The sequence below is a fragment of the Crocodylus porosus genome, unplaced genomic scaffold (genome assembly GCF_001723895.1).
Source record: "Crocodylus porosus isolate Cpor-Errol unplaced genomic scaffold, CroPor_comp1, whole genome shotgun sequence".
In the NCBI taxonomy this organism is placed as follows: Eukaryota; Metazoa; Chordata; order Crocodylia; family Crocodylidae; genus Crocodylus; species Crocodylus porosus.
In genome coordinates, this window is record NW_017728906.1 from 150483267 (window position 1) to 150502422 (window position 19156).

A 19156-nucleotide genomic window follows, 5' to 3' on the forward strand; every position below is an offset into this window, starting at 1 on the left:
GAATATAGCAGCACATATGTGTTTGAGAGAGGTTTGTAATGAAATTTGCTAAGAAAATACCAATTTTTGTCAATCTGGTACGCTCACTTGCAGATTTGCATGACACCAAACAACTATGACAAGAAGGTAACGGGCCTGAGCAGCTGAGGAAAGCCACAGACAGTAGAGCCATTTCTATCCCTGCAACAAGGCACTCACAGTTAACAAGTTAAAACATACTGCTCCAAGGCTGGAAAATAAACTTGTAACAGCAAAACATATGTTTTGGTGCAAGTCTAATGATTTGGCAAGCTCCTCTAACATGGTGGTTGTTTCATGTGGATGCAGGAGGTTTTGGTGTTGGGGCGGGGGGGAAGTGGATTTAAAGCCAATTTAAATCTAAATGTTCATTTTCTTTATTGCTCATCCATAGGAACTGCTTTCATCTTTTACTGGAAGGAAGTTTAATGGCAGTAAAAATTTTTGATGTAGTGTTTTCAAATTAAATGTACTTTTGTACCAACAAGGCAACATTTCCATTGTGAAGCTGCAGGCCTGCATAAAGAATGAAAAACTGAGAGCACAGAGAAGAAAGATGGATGGAGACTGATGGATCCCCCCTCCACCCCAAACACTGGAGAGAAGTAACATGTTCTCTGGGCATGTTGATAAGAGATAATGCAATATTACCCTAAAACAAAAACCAAAACCCAAAACTGGGGGCTAGATGTCTTTAAAAAAGAAATAAAATGAAAAGGAAAGAAACATATTTTGAGAAATTAAAAGCAGAGGAGATAGAAAGAAGCTGGAGATCTATTTAAATTTAAAGACGAATTAGGACTTCTAGCAGAAGACTATTCTAACCTCCCCTCTTCATTTTTCTATAAGAGGACTTCACGTTCCCATCCAAAAGTAGTGAGATTTGGATAAGGGGATGAAAACGGAAGGAAAAAACCTCCCTCCCTGCTCCACCCCAGGAACACCTGTACCAAGTAATAGGATCCCTGAATATTCTTCTATAAATGTGTCACCTCAGAAAAATATTATCAAAACCTTTGATCACTTAACTTGTTCAAAGGGACTAAAATTTTAAAATAATTTAGCAGATAAAAACAAGGCTACTGAACATATCTGCAATGGAGCACTGAACACATCATTTCAGGATTAGTGAAATGAGCTAGCCCTGATCTGTAGTTGCCACCAACAGGCCTAATCAGGTAAAGGTGTGGAATGACAGTTTTGTGCCAACTCAGTATGTCAGCAAAGCAGCTGCACATAAAACCCGCACAAAGGAGTTGGCTGGGATCTGGTAGCACCACACGGCAACCTGTGTCACACAAAACCATCTGGTTTCTTCCTAAGCACAAGCCTCACCCCACACCCACCCAAGAAAAGCACTACCCATTAGGATGCTACCCATCTGGAACCAAAGAGCAGGAAATACAAAACTCAGCCAGAAAGTTGCCTGGCAAAGGTGGAAATGTACATTTCAAATAAAACTGTACAGGGAGCCTTGGAGTAGCTCTATAAAAAAAAAAAGGGGGGCCTTATTGATAAATCCTTAGAAATAATTTCACAGTGAATTTGTTTCAATTTAAACACTGGGACTAGCTTTTGGACTGTGCACACATACTTAAGGACAAGGAGGAAATAAGAAAGGGTGAGCTCATTTTTAAGTAGTCATCCAACTGATAGTTAGCCAACTGCCAGCCAGGAGATAATCCAAATCATCCATCTGCCCCCATCCCCAAAAGCAAGCGTCTCATTCTTGCATTTCAGTTCCCTGCTTCCCTTCAGCGCCCACATCCTTCTGCCTCATTACAGAGCAATGCCATTGTCACTACTATAAGACAACTACCCAGACATCTGCTGGGAGGAGCAGTCAGCCAGGTCTGACCATTCACGTAGGTTCCTAGCCGAGTTACAGGACCTTCACCTAACCCAGAAGGTGCACAGCCAGGAGAGACACCTTGTTGGATTTGGTCCTGGCCATGGGTGACAACCTGGTGAGGGGACTGCGGGTGCTCGATCACCTGGGTGATAGCGATCATCGCCTGCTGGAATTCACCATCCAGCGCAGGGTGCCAAAGGCCTGCAGCAAGGCAGCAGGCCTAGACTTCAGAAGGGCAGATTTCAATGAGGTAAGGAGACTAGTTAGGGAGGCACTGAGGTCCCAGAGGGGAGGGGAGTTGGGAGTCCAAGAAGAGTGGTCATTCCTTAAGGAGACGAACCTCCAAGCTCAAAGCGTGACAATCCCCACACGGATCAAAGGGGGCAAGAGTGCTCAAAAGCCCCCATAGCTCACCAAAAGCATCCATGAATTCCACAAAGCCAAAAAGGAGGCATACACCCAATGGAAGGGAGGGGTCATCACCAAGGAGGATTATACCGCCTTGGCTTGAGATTGTAAGGGGGCTGTTAGGAAGGCTAAGGCAGAGATGGAACCGGGACTAGCAACCCAGACCAAAGATAACAAAGAAGTCCTTTTTTAAATACACAGAGGGTAAAAAGAAGGTACCAAATAATGTGGGGCCTCTGCAGGACATGCTTGGTAATCTGGTGGTAGTACAAGATGACAAAGCTAATCTCTTTAACAGATTCTTTGCTTCCATTTTTCTGAGCAGGGACAGGGACATACCCCACACTGGGAATCTGGACGGACCCAGGGGAGGCACAACCAGGCCTAGGGTCAGCAAGGACCTAGTCAGGGAACTTCTGGAGGGACTATATTGTTCAAATCAGCAGGTCCTGATGATCTCCACCCCAGAGTGCTTAGTGAACTGGCAGCTTTACTCATGGTGCTCTGGCAAGGTACCTGGTGACTGGAAAGAGGCCAATGTGGTCCCCGTTTTCAAAAAAGGGAGGAAAGAGGACCCAGGAAACTATAGGTCCATTAGTCTTACCTTGGTCCTGGGGAAGCTCTTTGAGAAAATTATCCAGAAGCACATCTGCTAGGGACCAGAAAGGGAGATTATGCTTAGGGGCAATCAACACGGGTTCATTAGAGGCAGGTTCTGTCAGACCAACCTGGTGGCCTTCTATGACCAGGTCACAAGGTACTTGGATGCTGGTGTCGCGGTGGACATAGTCTTCCTAGACTTTAGGAAGGCCTTCGACGCTGTCTTTCACCCCATCCTCATTAAAAAATTAGGCGTCTGTAGTGTCGACGCCTACACAGTCAGATGGATCACAAATCAGCTGGAGGGCCGCACCCAGAGAGTGGTGGTGGATGGGTCACTTTTGACCTGGAGAGATGTGGACAGTGGGGTCCCCAGGGCTTGGTCTTCGGGTCTGCACTGTTCAACATCTTAATCAGCGATTTGGACGAGGGGGTGAAAAGCACCTTGTTCAAGTTCACAGATGACAGCAAGATATGGGGAGAAGTGAGCACGCTAGAAGAGAGGGACAGGCTACAACTAGATCCGGACAGGTTACAGAGGTGGGCAGATGAGAATAGGTTTCAATACTGACAAGTGCAAAGTGCTGCACCTAGGGAGGAAGAACCAGAACCATACCTGCAGGCTGGGGAATCCCTTCTTGTCAGCACAGAGGCAGAAAAGGATCTTGGAGTCACTACTGATTCCAAGATGAACATGGGCCGCAAATGTGGGGACGTGGTCAGTAAGGCTAACCGCACCGTGTCATGGATCCATAGATCCATCACGAGCAGGTCCAAGGAGGTGATCCTCCCCCTCTACGTGAGATTGGTCCGGCTGTAGTTGGAGTACTATGTCCAGTTCTGAGCACCGTACTTCAGGAGGGATGTGGCCAGCATTGAGAGGGTCCAGAGGAGGGCCACTTGCATGATCAGGGGGCAGCAGGGCAGGCCCTATGAGGAAGGAGAGGCTACGTGACCTGAACCTGCTCAGCCTCCACAAGAGAAGGCTGAGAGGGGACCTGGTGGCCACCTACAAACTTGCCAAGGGGAACCAGCGGCAGTGGGAGAGCCCCTGTTCCCCTGAGCACTACTGTGAGTAACAAGGAACAACAGCCATAAGCTGATTGACAGTAGATTCAGGCTAGATAGCAGAAGGCGCTACTTCACTGTCAGGGAAGCTAGGAGCTAGGACCAACTTCCAAGGGAAGTGGTGCTTGCCCCTACCATGGGGGTCTTCAAAAGGAGGCTAGACAGCTACCTAGCTGGGATCATTTGACCCCAGGATCCCTTCCTGCCTATGGCAGGGGGTCAGACTAGATGATCTGCTCAGGTCCCTTCTGACCCTACCAGCTATGAAACTACAAAACAAGGGGAATCTCATACTGCTCCCCAAGCTAGGCCAGCAGCTAGAGGTTAGCAAGCTGAAGACAGTAATGTAGGACTGAGCTACGGGATCTAGAAGCTCTGCAAGTCATCTGATAACGTAAGAAATTTAAGGCACCAAGCAGCACTGTTCTAATGTAAAGAGCAAAGCGAAACTGCAACAGACTGCAAAAATAGTCATTAAGACGAGAAGTTAATTCTGAATTTCTCTCAGTTTTCAACAAGATAGGGTCCCTAATCTCCCCATCTCTAGGCTGACATGAATATGAGATAAGTAAACGAAATCACTTGCTTACATGCCTTTTCAAGCCCTTCAGGGGAAATACAGCAGGAAAGCAAAAGAGAAGCTTAATAAAGGGTAAGGGTAAGAAATTCTTACAACCAAGTATACAAATTCATAAAAAACAAACAAACAAAAACCCCCACAGAGATGGACTACTTAGATCCCATTTGATCTTACTTCTTCTACAATAAAGAGGTCAATATTTGAAGCTAGGTAGGTAGCATTTTTCCTTGAGGGCCAGTTTTTGGACAGCTCCCAACCCCTCCACTAAGGGCCCCTCCTCAAAACAGAGGTTCCCTACTCTTTAGGTCAAACAGCCAGTTTGACAAACTCCAATCTTTAACTCCAACCTCATTTCCCTCAGTCAGGTTTCCATATAAAAGTGTTGACTCTTCCATGGGGACAGCAGCTGAGATGCTCAACATAGCTGCCATGGCTTCTCAGAATAAAATAAAGCTGGAATAAGATAATTTAGACCCTGCTTCCGGGCAGAGGTTAGACAGCTACACCTAAACATCTGGAAAGGTTCATCAGCCACCCTAGGCAGTCTATTCCACAGCTTGTACCTCTACAGTTCAGAATTTTTTTCCTAATGGATAACCCCAGGCTCCCTTGTTGCAGTTTAAGTCCAGTGTTTTTTGTTCTATCCCCAGTGGTCACACAAAAAAAAATGTTCTTAAACTTTCTTATTTTCAGCAACAACTTTACAGATTTGAAAACTTGCGTCATCTTTCTTTAGTCTTCTCTATACTAAAACAATTCATTCCTTCAAATCACGCTTTCTTGACTTTCAACTATTTCTGTGCTGTTCTGCTGCTCTCCTCCAAACAGTATGACAGCGTTGATTCCCATTCAGTCTGTGATTCACTAGGACTCTCAGATCCCAGCTAGTCACTCCCAATGTTTGTATTAATGCAGCTGCTTATTTCTAAGCAGAAAATTTTGCTCTTGTCCTTATTAAATTGCATCCTATTTATTGTAAACAAATTCTCTATTTTGCCATCCAACTGACTGATCTATCATTTAACCCAGGGGTGGGCAAAATGCAGCCCGGGGGCTGGATGCGGCCTGCCAGGCCATTCTATCTGGCCTGTGGGGCCCCTAAAAAATTTAGATAATTAATCTGCCCTGGGCTGCCTGTCATGATGGCTTGTCGAAACTCAGTAAGTCACCCTCTGCCCAAAATAGCCCGCCCCTAATTTAACCTCTCCTAGACTGGATACCTATTGAAGGCAAGCTGGATTTCCCAACACAAAACGGTGGTCAGCAGGCTCAATGAAAGCAGCATTTGACAACATAGCATCCTCTGTACAATAAGACCCCACCACCCTTGAAGTTTGTTTAGAGGCCCATGGTTTACAGCAAGGATATTTTCAAGCAGTTGCTTCTTTGTTAGTCACCTTTTCCCTTCAGAACCCATTCAAGCATTTGCTTTCCAGGGGACCGTTGTCCTAGCCAGCATCATTATTCACACAGACTCAATGGAGACTTGTGGCATGTCTCGTATTTGCCAGAAGACCAGGAAATTACAGTCAAGATAATTGTACTTAAACACATGCATCTCAGTTCCTGCCAATGTCTGGAGACTTGGGCAGCATTTCAGGATTAAGCTACCCTAACCTGCATGACTGGCTGAACTTATCTACAAACATGGGTGTAACTTGTTTCTAACCACATCTATACTGGGCAGATCCAGATATATTGTCCTGGTTTAGTGAACAGAATAACTAACAGAAGGAACCAACCAATATCACTACCATATCAGAAACCCCAAGATACAAAGCTACTGCTAGAATCCACGATCCTGTACTTGTACCTGTCCTCTGATTACTCCTTGCAGGATCAAGAAGTCGGACATGCTCTGACTGGAAATGACGTTAGGCATTTACAGATGGGAACAACTAGTTACTTGGAGATGTAGATATAGTGCCACCACTCAAATCAATGCTCACAGATCTACTGTTGACAAAGGGTGAGGTGAGAGGAGTCTGTCTCCCCTTTTCACTTGCATGATGTGGGCAAACCAACAACCTCTGCTTGCTTTTACATTATAAACTTTTTCCTGGATGACTGAGGACTTAGAAAAATATGACACCAAACACCTACCAAGTAAGCCCCAAATTTAGAAGTGGGGAATGATTTTTACTCTCACTACTAACTTTTAGTCATGGTAACACCTACTCAACTTGAAATACCTGACAAATTACTGGACAACACATCGCTAGTAAAGATTTGATACCCCTGGTGTCTTGTTTAGTAACTGAAGACCATATCCACAACCTTATGAAGTCAACACAAACACTTCCACTGAATTCTGGCAGGCTGCGAAGCAGGCACAAGTGAACTCTCACCCCACTTCTCTGGGTCCTCTAAGGTAGATGCTCAGCAAAACTGTACGAGAGGCTTGAGGTTCCAAAATGTACATACAAGATGAATTTTTAAAAAGAGAAAAAAATCCTTGTATTCCAAACTTTAAATTACCTTTTAAAGAAAGGGAACCCTCCATTTCCCACCACTTGCTAGTCTCCGTTAAATATAGACAGGGTAAATCATCATCATATTTAATTTAAAATGGCGGAGAAAAGATTCAACTCAGAGCAGGCCCCACCATGCTGACCACACTACAAAACACATAAGGGACAATTGTTGCCTCCAAAAAACTCTTTTAGGAGAGTGAGACACACAAGATAGGAGGGGAAACGTACAGAGAGCTGAGGTAACTTGTCCAAAGTGAAAGAGGAGAATGCTGGTATGACCACTAGTTCAGTCCTGTCCAGTAGAGCTTGCTATCACCCCAACATTACTTGCTCTGTACCTTGGTAATGGAGAACTTGTTTTTGCACCGATGACTGCCTGATCCTATACTTTTTACTTGACTACAGAGAAAAACAAAAATTGAAGCCAAGGTTAGCAATGTTGCTGATATTAGGTTTAGAACAAACCTAATATCAGCCAAAAAAGCAACCAAAAAAGCCGGTCTTTGATCCTGTTGCTTGTGGTGTCGCAAACAGCAGTCAGTAAAAAGAGACAGCTAAGGTCTTCACTATAATCACAAATGGAGGCAGTACCAGAGAACAAGCCAACTTCAGTTTAGTCAAGCAAATTTAGCAAGCAGATCCAAGTGCACCCACATTCAAAAGCTCTTCAGTGGCAGCAGAAACCTCCACTCTACCAGCAGAGTTATTCCTCCTTTCCCAAGCAGAGTAAGGCTTCTGCATGTACCAACAGCTTCATGGAGCAGCTTCTCAGTGCTGCAAGAAGTTCTGGCCACCAAATGAGGTAAGCATGGGCATACAGACCTAAGCTACACCAGATCCCACAAGCAAGAGGCATCTTTCTGCAAAGTTGAACAGTGTCCACCCCAGGGGTTTTCCAGCATACCTACATCAGCTACAAGGATGTGCTCTCTCCATAGCCTCAAATGACGCAGCTTTATTTTGTAAATATAGGTGGGGGTTAGAATTTACACTCTGGACACAGTATTTGCCCTTGTGTTCTCAAAAGATTATAATACAGCAATGTTAAGTTTCTATAATCTGAAGGAAGTGGATTAATAGTGAAGAGCTATCAGTGCAAAATTAGGAGACTGTCCCTTTGCTTGCATCTGGAAGGCACCAGATACCTCTGACTTCCTCTGCAGAAGAAAGAGGGCCAAGCTTTGAAATAGGCTAATTTTCTAGTCAGAAACAGGGAAACCAACTACCTTTCTTTCAACTGGTGTCAAACAACTTCCACATACCTCCCCCATCATCATGTTAACAAATCATTTGCTAAAGAGATCTCAATTATTTACTCTGTTTTTAACATATGGGAAATCCTGAGATAAGGTAAAAGTAGGGGTACACCAATAAAGATTTTCTTGGCTGATACTGATGACTGATTATTAACCAGACATAATCAGCCAATACTGATCCGATAGCCAATTTACAGGAACCCAGCCCAGCAGCTCAGAAAGCAGCCTGCTGCCCGCAAGTCTGTGGTAGGGAATGGGTGGGGAGAGGGCTGGAGTGGAGCAAGGGCAGTGGTAGATGCTGTCAAGCCAGGGCAATAAATGCGACCCCACAGGTGGTTCATCCAGGGGACACTGGGGGCTTGGGAGAGGGGAATGGCTCCCTACTGCTGCATGCATCCCCAGGGAAGACATATGTCCCCCCAGATTTGTGCATGGGGCAAGGGAGGGCTTGCCTACTACAGGCAGGGGTGGGGGTGCTATGGGGTGAGCTATAGCCACCCCAAAATTCCCTGTAGCCACCCTGTATCCCCCCCTCCCAGCGCCACTGCCATCCACCCCACCCCTTCCTGCTCAAAAACTCAGCCCTGGCCCAGCCCCCCTGCCAGGAAGAGGCTGGTGTAGCCCCTGGCCCTAAGCCCACAGCAGGCAGCCCACCCTCATCCCATGCACAAGTGTGTGGTGGGCACATGTCCCCCATGACTCCTGCAGGGGTGCATGCAGCACTGGGAAGCCTCTCCCCATCCCAGCCCCCCAGTGAGCTGCCTGAGGCTCCATCCTGCTCCCAGGGTTGCATTCACGACCCTGGCTGGGCAGCACCTGCCTCTGGCCCGCTCCCTCCCTCATTGTGAGGGCCTCAATCTGCCCTTCCCATGCCCCTTCACTCCCCCCTGCCCTTCCCCCCCATCCCCCACAGACTTACCAGCAAGAGACTCCTCTCTTTAGCTTCTGGGCTGCATTCCTGGCCATGTGCATACACACGGCATTTATTGGTAACAATATTGGCTACACCAGCCAAAGAAAGCTGATTGCTAATAATGTTAGATTTTCCTTTCATTGGTGTCAATCTGATATGTGACCTCTATCAATGCACCTCTAGATGAAAGTCAGGTAGTAGTCTTTCTGGTTAGAGTATCTGCATCGTTTGACCCATGAATTCTTCCCTTCTACTAATGATTCCAAGCTAAATATTCCCATAACAAGAAAAAAACCAGAGACCCCCCACGAAGGCAGCTTTCAGCGTGCCACTGCTTGTTTCGATGACCTAGAAAACCCATTCTTAATTTTGTTATTCTTCCTCCTTTCCCGTTCCTCATTCCAACTGAGAACATTTGCATAGTCATTTATAATCACTACAGTGAGACCACATCAGCTATAGATTTCTATTCATCAGTGCTATAGAAGTCTCAAAGAAGAAACACTTTGTAAGCAATTACATGAGGGTTACCTTGCTGCTCAGAGGGTTCCAGTTGGGAAAAGTTATGGAAGGTCTTGCTAGTCTCATCCCTGAGTGGCCTGGGCTCCAATGGCTCATAGCTGACAGTAGGTTCCAACAGCTTATTAGCAGTTGAATCTGGGCAGATTGTAATAAGAGTCAAAGGTTGCTCTACTGGACTTGAATAATTTGTATGTTCTTTTTCTGAACATGAAGCAACAGAGTTCATCAGTGATGTGACAATGCCTCCAGTTAATGTCACCTGGGTAAAGCAGTCATATTTTGGGGGAGACTGTTCCAAATGGGTTAAGTTATTCTGAGAAGAAGTGATGGGACTTCTACCAGTAGATGAACAAGATGACGACTCCAATGAAGACTTAGAAGAACTGCACTCTGTATTATCCCAAAATGCCTGGTGCCTTGTAAACCTAATGTCGGTTTGTGTACATGCGATTTTGCAACGCATATAATCAACATCACTGTCATCATTATAATCCCCATCACTACTCTCCTCGCAGCATTCCATATCGCTGCCTGGATGCTCTGCTCTCTGCAACACTGTTTCCTCTGGCAGGGAAGAAGGTTTAGAACCAGATGCGTTTAGAACGGACACAAGAATGTCTTTGATTGCTGCAGTACTATCTGGATATGATCCAAAATTCCCTGCATGCCCAATTACAGCTGGCCTTGAGTATTCATCTGTCAAAAGGGAAGGGGGAAAAGAGAAAGGGGAAAAGAATTAATAGTTTAAGAAGTCATCAAAAAAAACAACACCACAAAACTTGATCATGAGAGAAAAAGAAAATACTATGAGGACCAAAAACTAAATCAAGCTCTCCTCCAGCCCACTAGCTCTTCCACTGAAACATTAAGATTACTGTCCCCTGCAACAAGAAAGCATTTATGTGGTTAATAACACCACATACAATAAGTGAATAATGTAGTAAAGCAGAGCACATTTTAAATTATTGTTGACAGCCAGCATGCTTCCACATATCATTTCTCCCAAAGGTGAATGAAGTACAAAACAAGACAGCATAGCCCCCCACACCCAAGCAACTTTCCTCAGTCCTCCGATTTCCTTTTCTCCATCATTTTGTCTTATTGCAAATTTAAAAAAAAAAATCCTTTAAAAACAGAACCATTGCCTGTCTTTCTAGCACAGCACAGACTGTTGGGGGAAAAAAGACATAGGCTCCTTCAAGTCCCAAAATTTCTATTAATTTCAGTCATACAAAAAACTAGAACTCTTGGTTCCAAAATGGTACCTTTTATTAGACCAACTACATTCCTGTTAATTTCAATGACATTTCTTTGAAGAGTGACATACTGGAACTACAAGAGTGTTTATATATGACATTACCATTTACACACACGACATCAAGCCCAGTTTGTGAATGTAAAAGGAAAGCTATAAGCAAAACATGCAATTAATACCTGGAATTAAGAACTGTATTCCATGAATTCTGACACAATAGAAATCACTTAAGTTCCAAAGAACTTCTTGAGATGACATTTGAATTCAACTGTAAGAGCCTCCAAGAACAGGAGACAACAGATGTTTCATTTCTTACATTATTTCCTGCATTAAGCTAAGAACAGAAAAAAGCAAGCCAGACAGAAGAACCACTGCAAAAGGCAGGGAGGAGGGGACCAAGAGCCTTATATCGCTATGCAGAAAGAGAACAGGAAGTGCTAGAATCTATGCTTAAAAGCTTTGCTGGCATAGTTAGATCAGTTTGGGGGAATACCCTCCCTTCCCACCACACACCCAACATACTCATGATGTTGCTGGTGTCAGTGGGATTGCTTGGAGGAGGGTGGGAAGGAAGGGGGTTATTTGTGTAGCTTTGCCAGCAAACTGTTTTACATACAAGCAAGCTCTCATACTCACCTGCGGGACTTTGAAAGGATCTGAGTAGCCTGCCAGGAAAGATCCCATTAAAATAAAAATAAAAGGTGGTAACCACAAAAGCTAGAAAAAGTTAACATCTGTAAGTGTTGCTCTATTAGTCTGAAGCAAAGCTTTAATTTTAAATAACTATACTGATATTCCTTAGTACTGCAAGAGTCGGTTTTATAGTTACATTTGTTGAGCCTGCACACAGACAGCAGCGAGGACCATGCTGAAATTCTTACAAGGAATTACTTTTAAATTATAAAATGTGATAGGATCCATTGTGAAAGAAAAGCAAACTGGATGTCCATAGTGTTCTTACATGGGTGCATTCTCTTTCATAGAGAAAAGAAAAGAGTATTCCCCTTAAAGCATCTGGTTTGTATTCCTGTTAAATTCCTGCATTAGCCTACTATATACAACGCTGAAAGAAAACCCTGGATTCCTATGCCCACTGACACCTTTTTAAAGGCAATAGAAAATGTTATACATCCCACACAATATGCATTTGTCTGAACTGCAAGAATAACTTTAGAACATAAGAATGGTCATTTACTGGGTCAGACTATAGGTCTATCAAACTCAGCATCCTGTGTCACACAGCAACACAGAGCAGATACTGAAAGGGAGAGGGAACTGGGTATGACCAGCATCCCCAAGCCACTTTTTCTCTCACTTGCAGCCTCCAGCACTTAAAGGAAGTTCCGATTCAAAAGCTGTATCCCCAACTCCTACACTCAATAGCTAATGATGTACCTTTACTCCAAAAATATGTCCAATCCCTTTTTGAATCTGGCTATACTGTCAGCTTGCACAACATCTGGTGGCAAGAAATCCCACACTTCAATGACATGCTGTATGAGAAAAAATATCCTTGTGTTTACTTTTAAACTTGCTACCTCCTAGTTTCACTTTGTGACCCCTAGTTTTGTACTGAGAAAGTAAATAATAAATCCCTATTTACTTTCTTCTCACCATTTAGTATTTTGTAAACCATTATCTTCTGCATCTAGCTTCTCTTTTCTAAACTGCATAAACATAGCCCTGTTAGTCTCACCTCATATAGAAGACCCTTCATACCATTAATCATCCTTATTGCCCTTCTCTAGTTCTTCTATATCCTTTGAAGTGTGAAGACCAGAACTGAGCACAGTATTCAAACTGTGGATGCACCATAGATTTATAAAGGGGCATAATCGCAGTCACTTTTCTAAACCAGGGGTTCTCCAACTGCCCCCTCTCAGCAACCAACTTTATGTCCACTGCTACTGTTGGTAGCTCCAGAGAAGACAACAGCTGGCAAGGACAGGAAGAGAGGGCACCAGTAACTGGCTCTCTCTAGCATTCAGCTCAACCAATTTATATTCTGACCTTACACTCTCTTGCCTATGGTTTCAGAACATGCCTCCTAAATTCCTAGACAAAAAGGAGCCAATATGATTCTGACTACATTATCCAGAATGGCAGGAATATCTTACAGGCAGCCCGAATAGAGAACTGTAGTTGACAGAATGCCCCTGTAGGAATCAAATGTGTGCCAGGATTTCACAGTAGTAAGTAACTTGCATCAAAGCTTAAAGTTGAATAAAAATCTTAAATCAAACATGTTTTTCAAATAGCAGATGTGACAACACAGGCACAACAGTATGGCTTAGTCAACCACTGTTCATTAAAGTACAAAACCTATTGCTTCAGCACAAAGTTTAGGCAAAAACCACCATCATTTATTCAGTGAAGAGGCTAGTCAAGAGGTTGAGATGGAGAAAATTACTTATCAGACTTCAGATGACTAATAGGATACTTGCCCACTTCTTTAAGACAGATACATTAGATTGTAAAATTCTAAGAAAAGATGCAAATAAGATTTGTTTCTGGTACAGTGGGGATTTTTTAGGTTCAGAAGGAATGCCAAGCGCCACAGGTGGAACAGTGTCAAGTCTTTGAGACCTTTGTCTAGTAGTTGTCTCACTGGACATTGTCAGGGTAACAAATCTCAACAGAGCAACAAATCTCACTAAGGCTAATTCCTCTGGGAGCTAGGTGTTTCAACTGTGCCAGATAACAGGGATTAGTAATTTTGGGCACCAAAGTAAAATATGCACATTGCTCAGCCCATAATCCTGAACTTTGTGAAGGCAAGTGTGCAATAGGCACATCTGAAACGGATTACAAATAAACAATCTCCCCCACCACACATGACACTAATGAACACATGTATTAACTGAGCCCACGGCATCTGAGAGCTATGTTACTAGTCATTTATGCTTTCAGTGGCATACATTTAAAAATTAAACCCAGGTCTACACTATGCTACAGTATAGCCACCACAGCCACATAATTCATAAATAACATCAGCGTACCAGCAAAAGTCCTAATAAAGAAACAGCTGTACCTATAAAACTGCTTTTCCACAAATAGATTGTTTTTCTTAAGATGAGGATGCAGGAATAAGCTATACAGGCAAAACTGAATGCACACTAGAGGTACTTGATGTGTTCAAGTCAACAGGAATGCCATACCAGCCAAGTGTTCTAGTTCAGGCCTGGTTTAAGAAGTCTGAAGGCAAGTGTCATTTAACACACACAACACTACCATATTTCCAAAAAATGTCAAAATGTGACAGCTGTAAGAATAGGTTGTAATGGCCTGTCACCTCTTGTCTCTAACACAAATGTAATCCTTCATATCCAGCACGTGCAAGGGAGGGCAGAGGGATGGAAGGGAAGGGAGACTGAAGAGTCAAGACAATATTCCCCCACACCAAACCCTTTTGCCCCTCTCCCATTGCTAAGTCCAGCCTGTCACACTCCATGCTCACCAAACATCTGCTTCCACTTCTCCTGCACCGTGAGCATTTCTGGCAGAAATCCCTTGACCACATGGCCTTCTTCTACTACAGAATTGCCTCGTCCTGCTTCACAGCTTCTTGGTTGAACAGCTCTACTTCTTCAACTTAACTGAATATCATCTCTACCATCCCTTTGACTCCCTCCTGAAACCAGTTCTTCCTCTCCTCTCTTGATACCCAGGAACTTTTCAATTTCTTGAGAAAAAAAATATAAAGACAAGCCTCCTCCTCACAACTCTCTCATGGATGCCAGAGTTTCATGTCTGTTCTTGTTCTTTAATCCTTTCACTTGCCCAGAGATCCCTTTCCTGCTCTGCTTAACCTCTCACTGGTTCATTCCTCAAATACAAGCATGTTTTTGTCTCTCCAGCCCTTGCTGCCAGGCATGCAAAATTAACCACCTAGCCTCCTGCTTCAAGCTCTCCTTTACTGTGCCTTCAGACAGACTGACAATATTTTGGCTGATGATGTACTAAAGCCACTGACAATCAATCATTCAGAACAATATAATCTCATTGTTTCCCCAAACTATCTGTATCCATCCATTGTCTCTCATCTTATGCTTAAAATGAAGATTCCCACTTGGGCAAGGACATTCTTGGATAGGGATATTCTCTTCTCTCCTATTTTCATAGCACCACCCGAGTGCTGTTCAATGGCTACAAAGTAATACAAATAGCAAACAACAACTGTCTTGTTAGAGATTCAAAGCTTTGTCCTTCTTTTCCCACGTACCTACCCATAAAAGTTAAAGGTTCTACTTAGACAACATTATTTGCTTAAGTAATTTGATTGGACACACACATATTTTTTAAAAACTTGACTTAATGAATTAATCCAACCCAAAAAAAAAAAAATTGAATATTCCAAAATATAGCCAATCCCCCAAAACACGCACAAAGATGCTAATGCTTATATGTTAGCCAGGTATGACTCAAAATAAAGCCTCTCTTGTCCTGGAACAAGCTTAAAAAAAAAATCAGACATATTACTTAAAGCTGTTACCAAGAATATTAACTGTTATTAAAAAGGTAAAACATGCAAAATTAAGCTCACAAGTGACTTGTCTTTCTAGTCCCCCAAAATCTACAAAGTTATTGCTTCCATGAATAAAGGTTTAATGCATTACAGTCAAGTAGGAGGTGCCATTCAGATTATTTAAGAGAGAAAGCTCATTTACTTTGAACACTGAAATTGTTGGTCTGATCAAAATGGTATTCTTTTATAAAGCAAGGAAGTACACAACTACCTTTCAATATAAAGAGGTAATTTCTTACTGTTGCATCTCAAATAAGTGAAATTCCAGCTCTAATCAGTTAGTCTTAAGTTATTTTGAAAAAAGAAGTACACATCTTTATGGTTTGTATTAACATGTTAAATGGTACACCATATAAACAGCAATTAAAGTTAGATTTGAGTAAATAAGGAGAGAAGACTATTTCTAAACTAAGAGGCATACCTGGAAGAACTGAAATTTGAGGTGTTTGAGCAAGGCAGCTAGTCCTTAGTGGGGCAATCTTTGCAGGATCTGATGAAAGTGTTGACTCTGTAACAGCTACCTTGTGGATTTTCTTGATCAACTAAAACAAACATACACACAAACCCATTAATTATGGAGCCTTGTTGAATGAGCAATGCACAAAAGAGTATTGTATGCTCCAGAAAAAGACAGAGTTTAGGCCATTTTCTCCTACAGTGTATGTCTATCTTTTATACCTGCCATCTTACACCCGAATTACTAAGTCACATAGTATTTTTTTATTTCTACAGCTAGACTTTAGCAGACTTGATCCAAAGTTGTGATCCAAAAACCTCTATTTAGAAACTGCCTGACCCTGGCATCTCTTGGGCCTGAAATTTCTCTTCACCTTCAGTTTTGGTTCTGGGTGTATGCAGACCTGCCCTAGTCTAACCAGCTGTATACTCAAATCTCATATAAGCCTAAATAGATCCAGAAAATAGCTGTAACCATCCCTTTAAGGCACACAACCAGTAGCTATATACAGAGTATGCCTAAAACAGAGACAGAATTGGACCCCTTAAAAAGATACACATGTAGCCGCTTTATTTTTTACAACATAGGCACAAGAGAACAAGATGGTGATACCCACCTGTTATATAGTACACTAGGACCAAGGCCTCCTACTTCCTGAGTGCTGTAACCATTACTCACCTGCAAGTATACATAAACACTACCTAGAACGGAGCCTAAACCCAGGTCTCCTCTCTCCCATGTGAATGCCCTCATCACTAGCCTATAGTTGTGCCCCCACTTTATACTCTCTTATCCAAGCTCCAAATGATTCTTGCATCCTTTTCTGTCCAGCAGCCCAATTTGAACCTCAGCCCTACCTATAACTGGATAATTAAAGCATTCTCCTAGTAGGTTAGATATATGGGTCATTCCCCTCAGCCTCCTACTTGCTGGTTGACTGTTCTAAGTAGCAAAACTACCACTATCGGTAAGGTGGGTACCATCACCTCAGACTCATTCTACTCCAGCAGTATTTTAAAGGGGGAGAATGACTTGCAAATGGTTCTTGCAAACAACAGATGCAGACCATACCCTAAGTAAAGGATTTGAAGTTCTAGAACCCAGATAGGGCTGCAAGGAAGTGCCTCTGTCTAACTCAGGGGCCTAAGCTGCATAGTATTTCTTGTTAACTAGCTCTAGGCAGCCCCTCACTCAGCATGCAGGAATTTTGCATTGCCTTTCTGAGACCCTGACAATGTACCGCACAGGGAGTTTAGGTGCTTCATTCTGTAGTTCAGATTTTATTCTGGGGACCAGGTGCCCAAGATATTTGTTAGATACAGCCCTCATGTTCAAGTCATAACAGCATACTAATGAAGGAGCAACAGCTATATTTTTTGTACCTCACCCATGTACTTGTTAATACTGCCTTATTATCTTACATGGGGGGGGGTGGGGGGGAGGCAGGAGTTTCCACATGCGGGAAGAAAAGAGCTTATTTTTTATTTAAAGTTAAGATACACAATTAACTTTATCATTATAAGTAGCACCAATTCAGTGGGACTGCTTAGTCAGAGTTAAGTAAGTTGTATTAAGTTTTGCAGAATCAGGTCCTTGTTTTGCACTGAATTAAAATGCTTAAACTTATTGATATAAAACTTAAGTTTACCAAGAATAGACATGGGAAAAAGTGCAACTTTACAGAAGGGAGGTCACCCTTTATATTTTATAGTGATTAACAGCTGGAGCACTTGCTCACAATGTGGAAGATCAGGGCACAGCTGAACTTATGGGTTTTTCTGGATCTCAGTTTTAGACTTAATTTCCCATTCTTTTTTTTGCCTGCATTCTTTATTGGATCTAACTTAAAGCTCCTTTGGCCCCTGGAAAGTAGAGGTGTCCAAATAAAAAGTGAATAGGTATTTCAGTTTTAGCTGAATAACAAGGCTTCAGGACAAGAGTCTTAAGGTATGCTTAAAGTTTTTAGTATTGTATTATCTCAAATTTTAGGAAAACATTCTGTTAAACATCCAGTTCTGTTTGCACTATTCCCAGCAGCACATTTTAAGAATAAATATTTCCAAACATGCAAATATTAATACATATCAATTAGCTCAACAGCACTTAAAAGAGTGCATATATTTAATAACTGATCAGTTTGATTAAAAGCTTGTTTCAGGTAGTTATTGCTAATCAGTTTTGCAGTAAATCAGCTCCATCTCTTAGGACAGCAGAATTCTAACAACAGTTCAAATCAATACCACAACTTCCTGCAATTAATTTAATAATCAGTGTAAATATCATAGTTCAGTCTTCTAAGACTCTTTACTCCAAGAAGCTTCCTGTAAAATTTTTATGATAAGCAACCACTGTTCTGAGAATTCAGATAAGAGAATTAAGTTTACTTTCAAAATGACTCCCATTACAGCAATCTATTTTGAGTTTTGGAAAAATTTAGAAAGGAAGCTCTTGAAAAAGTTTGATAGTTGCAAAGTACTTTAATTCAAGGGACTTACCTAAAGCTAATGTCCAAACCTACACAAAAAAACAAAACAAAACACCATCCCAAAGCCCTTGCCTGTTTCAAATAACTTCACGCTTTTCCCTGACACAAGTTATACATTTGGTTTTGATATTTTTCCCCCCAAAGTCAAAGTTTATTATAAAAATAATAGCACATTAAGGTTACTGGATTTGCCATAACAACTAGAAACTAAAAGCTAAGCGTTCTTTCTAAAAAGGATCACTTTCAGTTAACAAGAAACAAAAAAAAAAGAATATACGGCTTTACCTTTTGAGAACTAGCTTGTTTGAAAACCTGTGTTCTGTTGCAGCTGGTTAGGATTACAGCATGAAAAGACATGATGGGAAAATCATTTTTTTTAAAAACACAACAACCTGGAAATAATTGAGAAAAGGTGATGATGATTACTAAATCAACTATGCCTTTAAATTCAAATATGCATTTATCAAGTGTTAGTTTTGATTCTGTGAGGTTTCCAGCTTCTCATTTTTCCTAAAACACAGTGGATCAACTACAATGGAGGTTTGAATCAAAAAATCCATTTAAAGCATTTACAAAATCTTCTGAACAAAATTTATATCCCTAACTATACATTTTCAAAAATGTGTTATGTTAATCAGGTGGTTTTAACCAATAATTGCATTAAGGAGGAAAAAAAAGCCACAATAAGAGTTTCTACACCTTTAAATGCTTATTTTACAAAGAGGCAGGCAAATTTCTTTGAG

The 19156-nt window shown here is 42.1% G+C and overlaps 1 protein-coding gene across 5 annotated transcripts in view; it reads right to left on the bottom strand.

Annotated features, from left to right (window-relative positions):
• RUBCNL (RUN and cysteine rich domain containing beclin 1 interacting protein like) overlaps positions 1–18817 on the bottom strand; it is a 32362-nt gene extending 13545 nt beyond the window's left edge. For 2 of the 5 annotated variants that reach the window (XM_019529921.1, XM_019529919.1), the window contains exons 1-3: positions 18699–18817; positions 15893–16013; positions 9701–10387 (exon numbers count right to left, since the gene is read on the bottom strand). In XM_019529921.1, the coding sequence (XP_019385466.1) occupies positions 9701–10387; positions 15893–16013; positions 18699–18770 (880 nt within the window). In that variant the 5' untranslated portion in view covers positions 18771–18817. Of the gene's footprint in view, positions 1–9700; positions 10388–15892; positions 16014–16262; positions 16346–16606; positions 16886–18698 lie in introns of those variants that run through there. The other 3 variants (XM_019529918.1, XM_019529920.1, XM_019529922.1) reach the window with 3 other exon arrangements.
• Between the last annotated feature and the right edge of the window lie 339 nt (positions 18818–19156).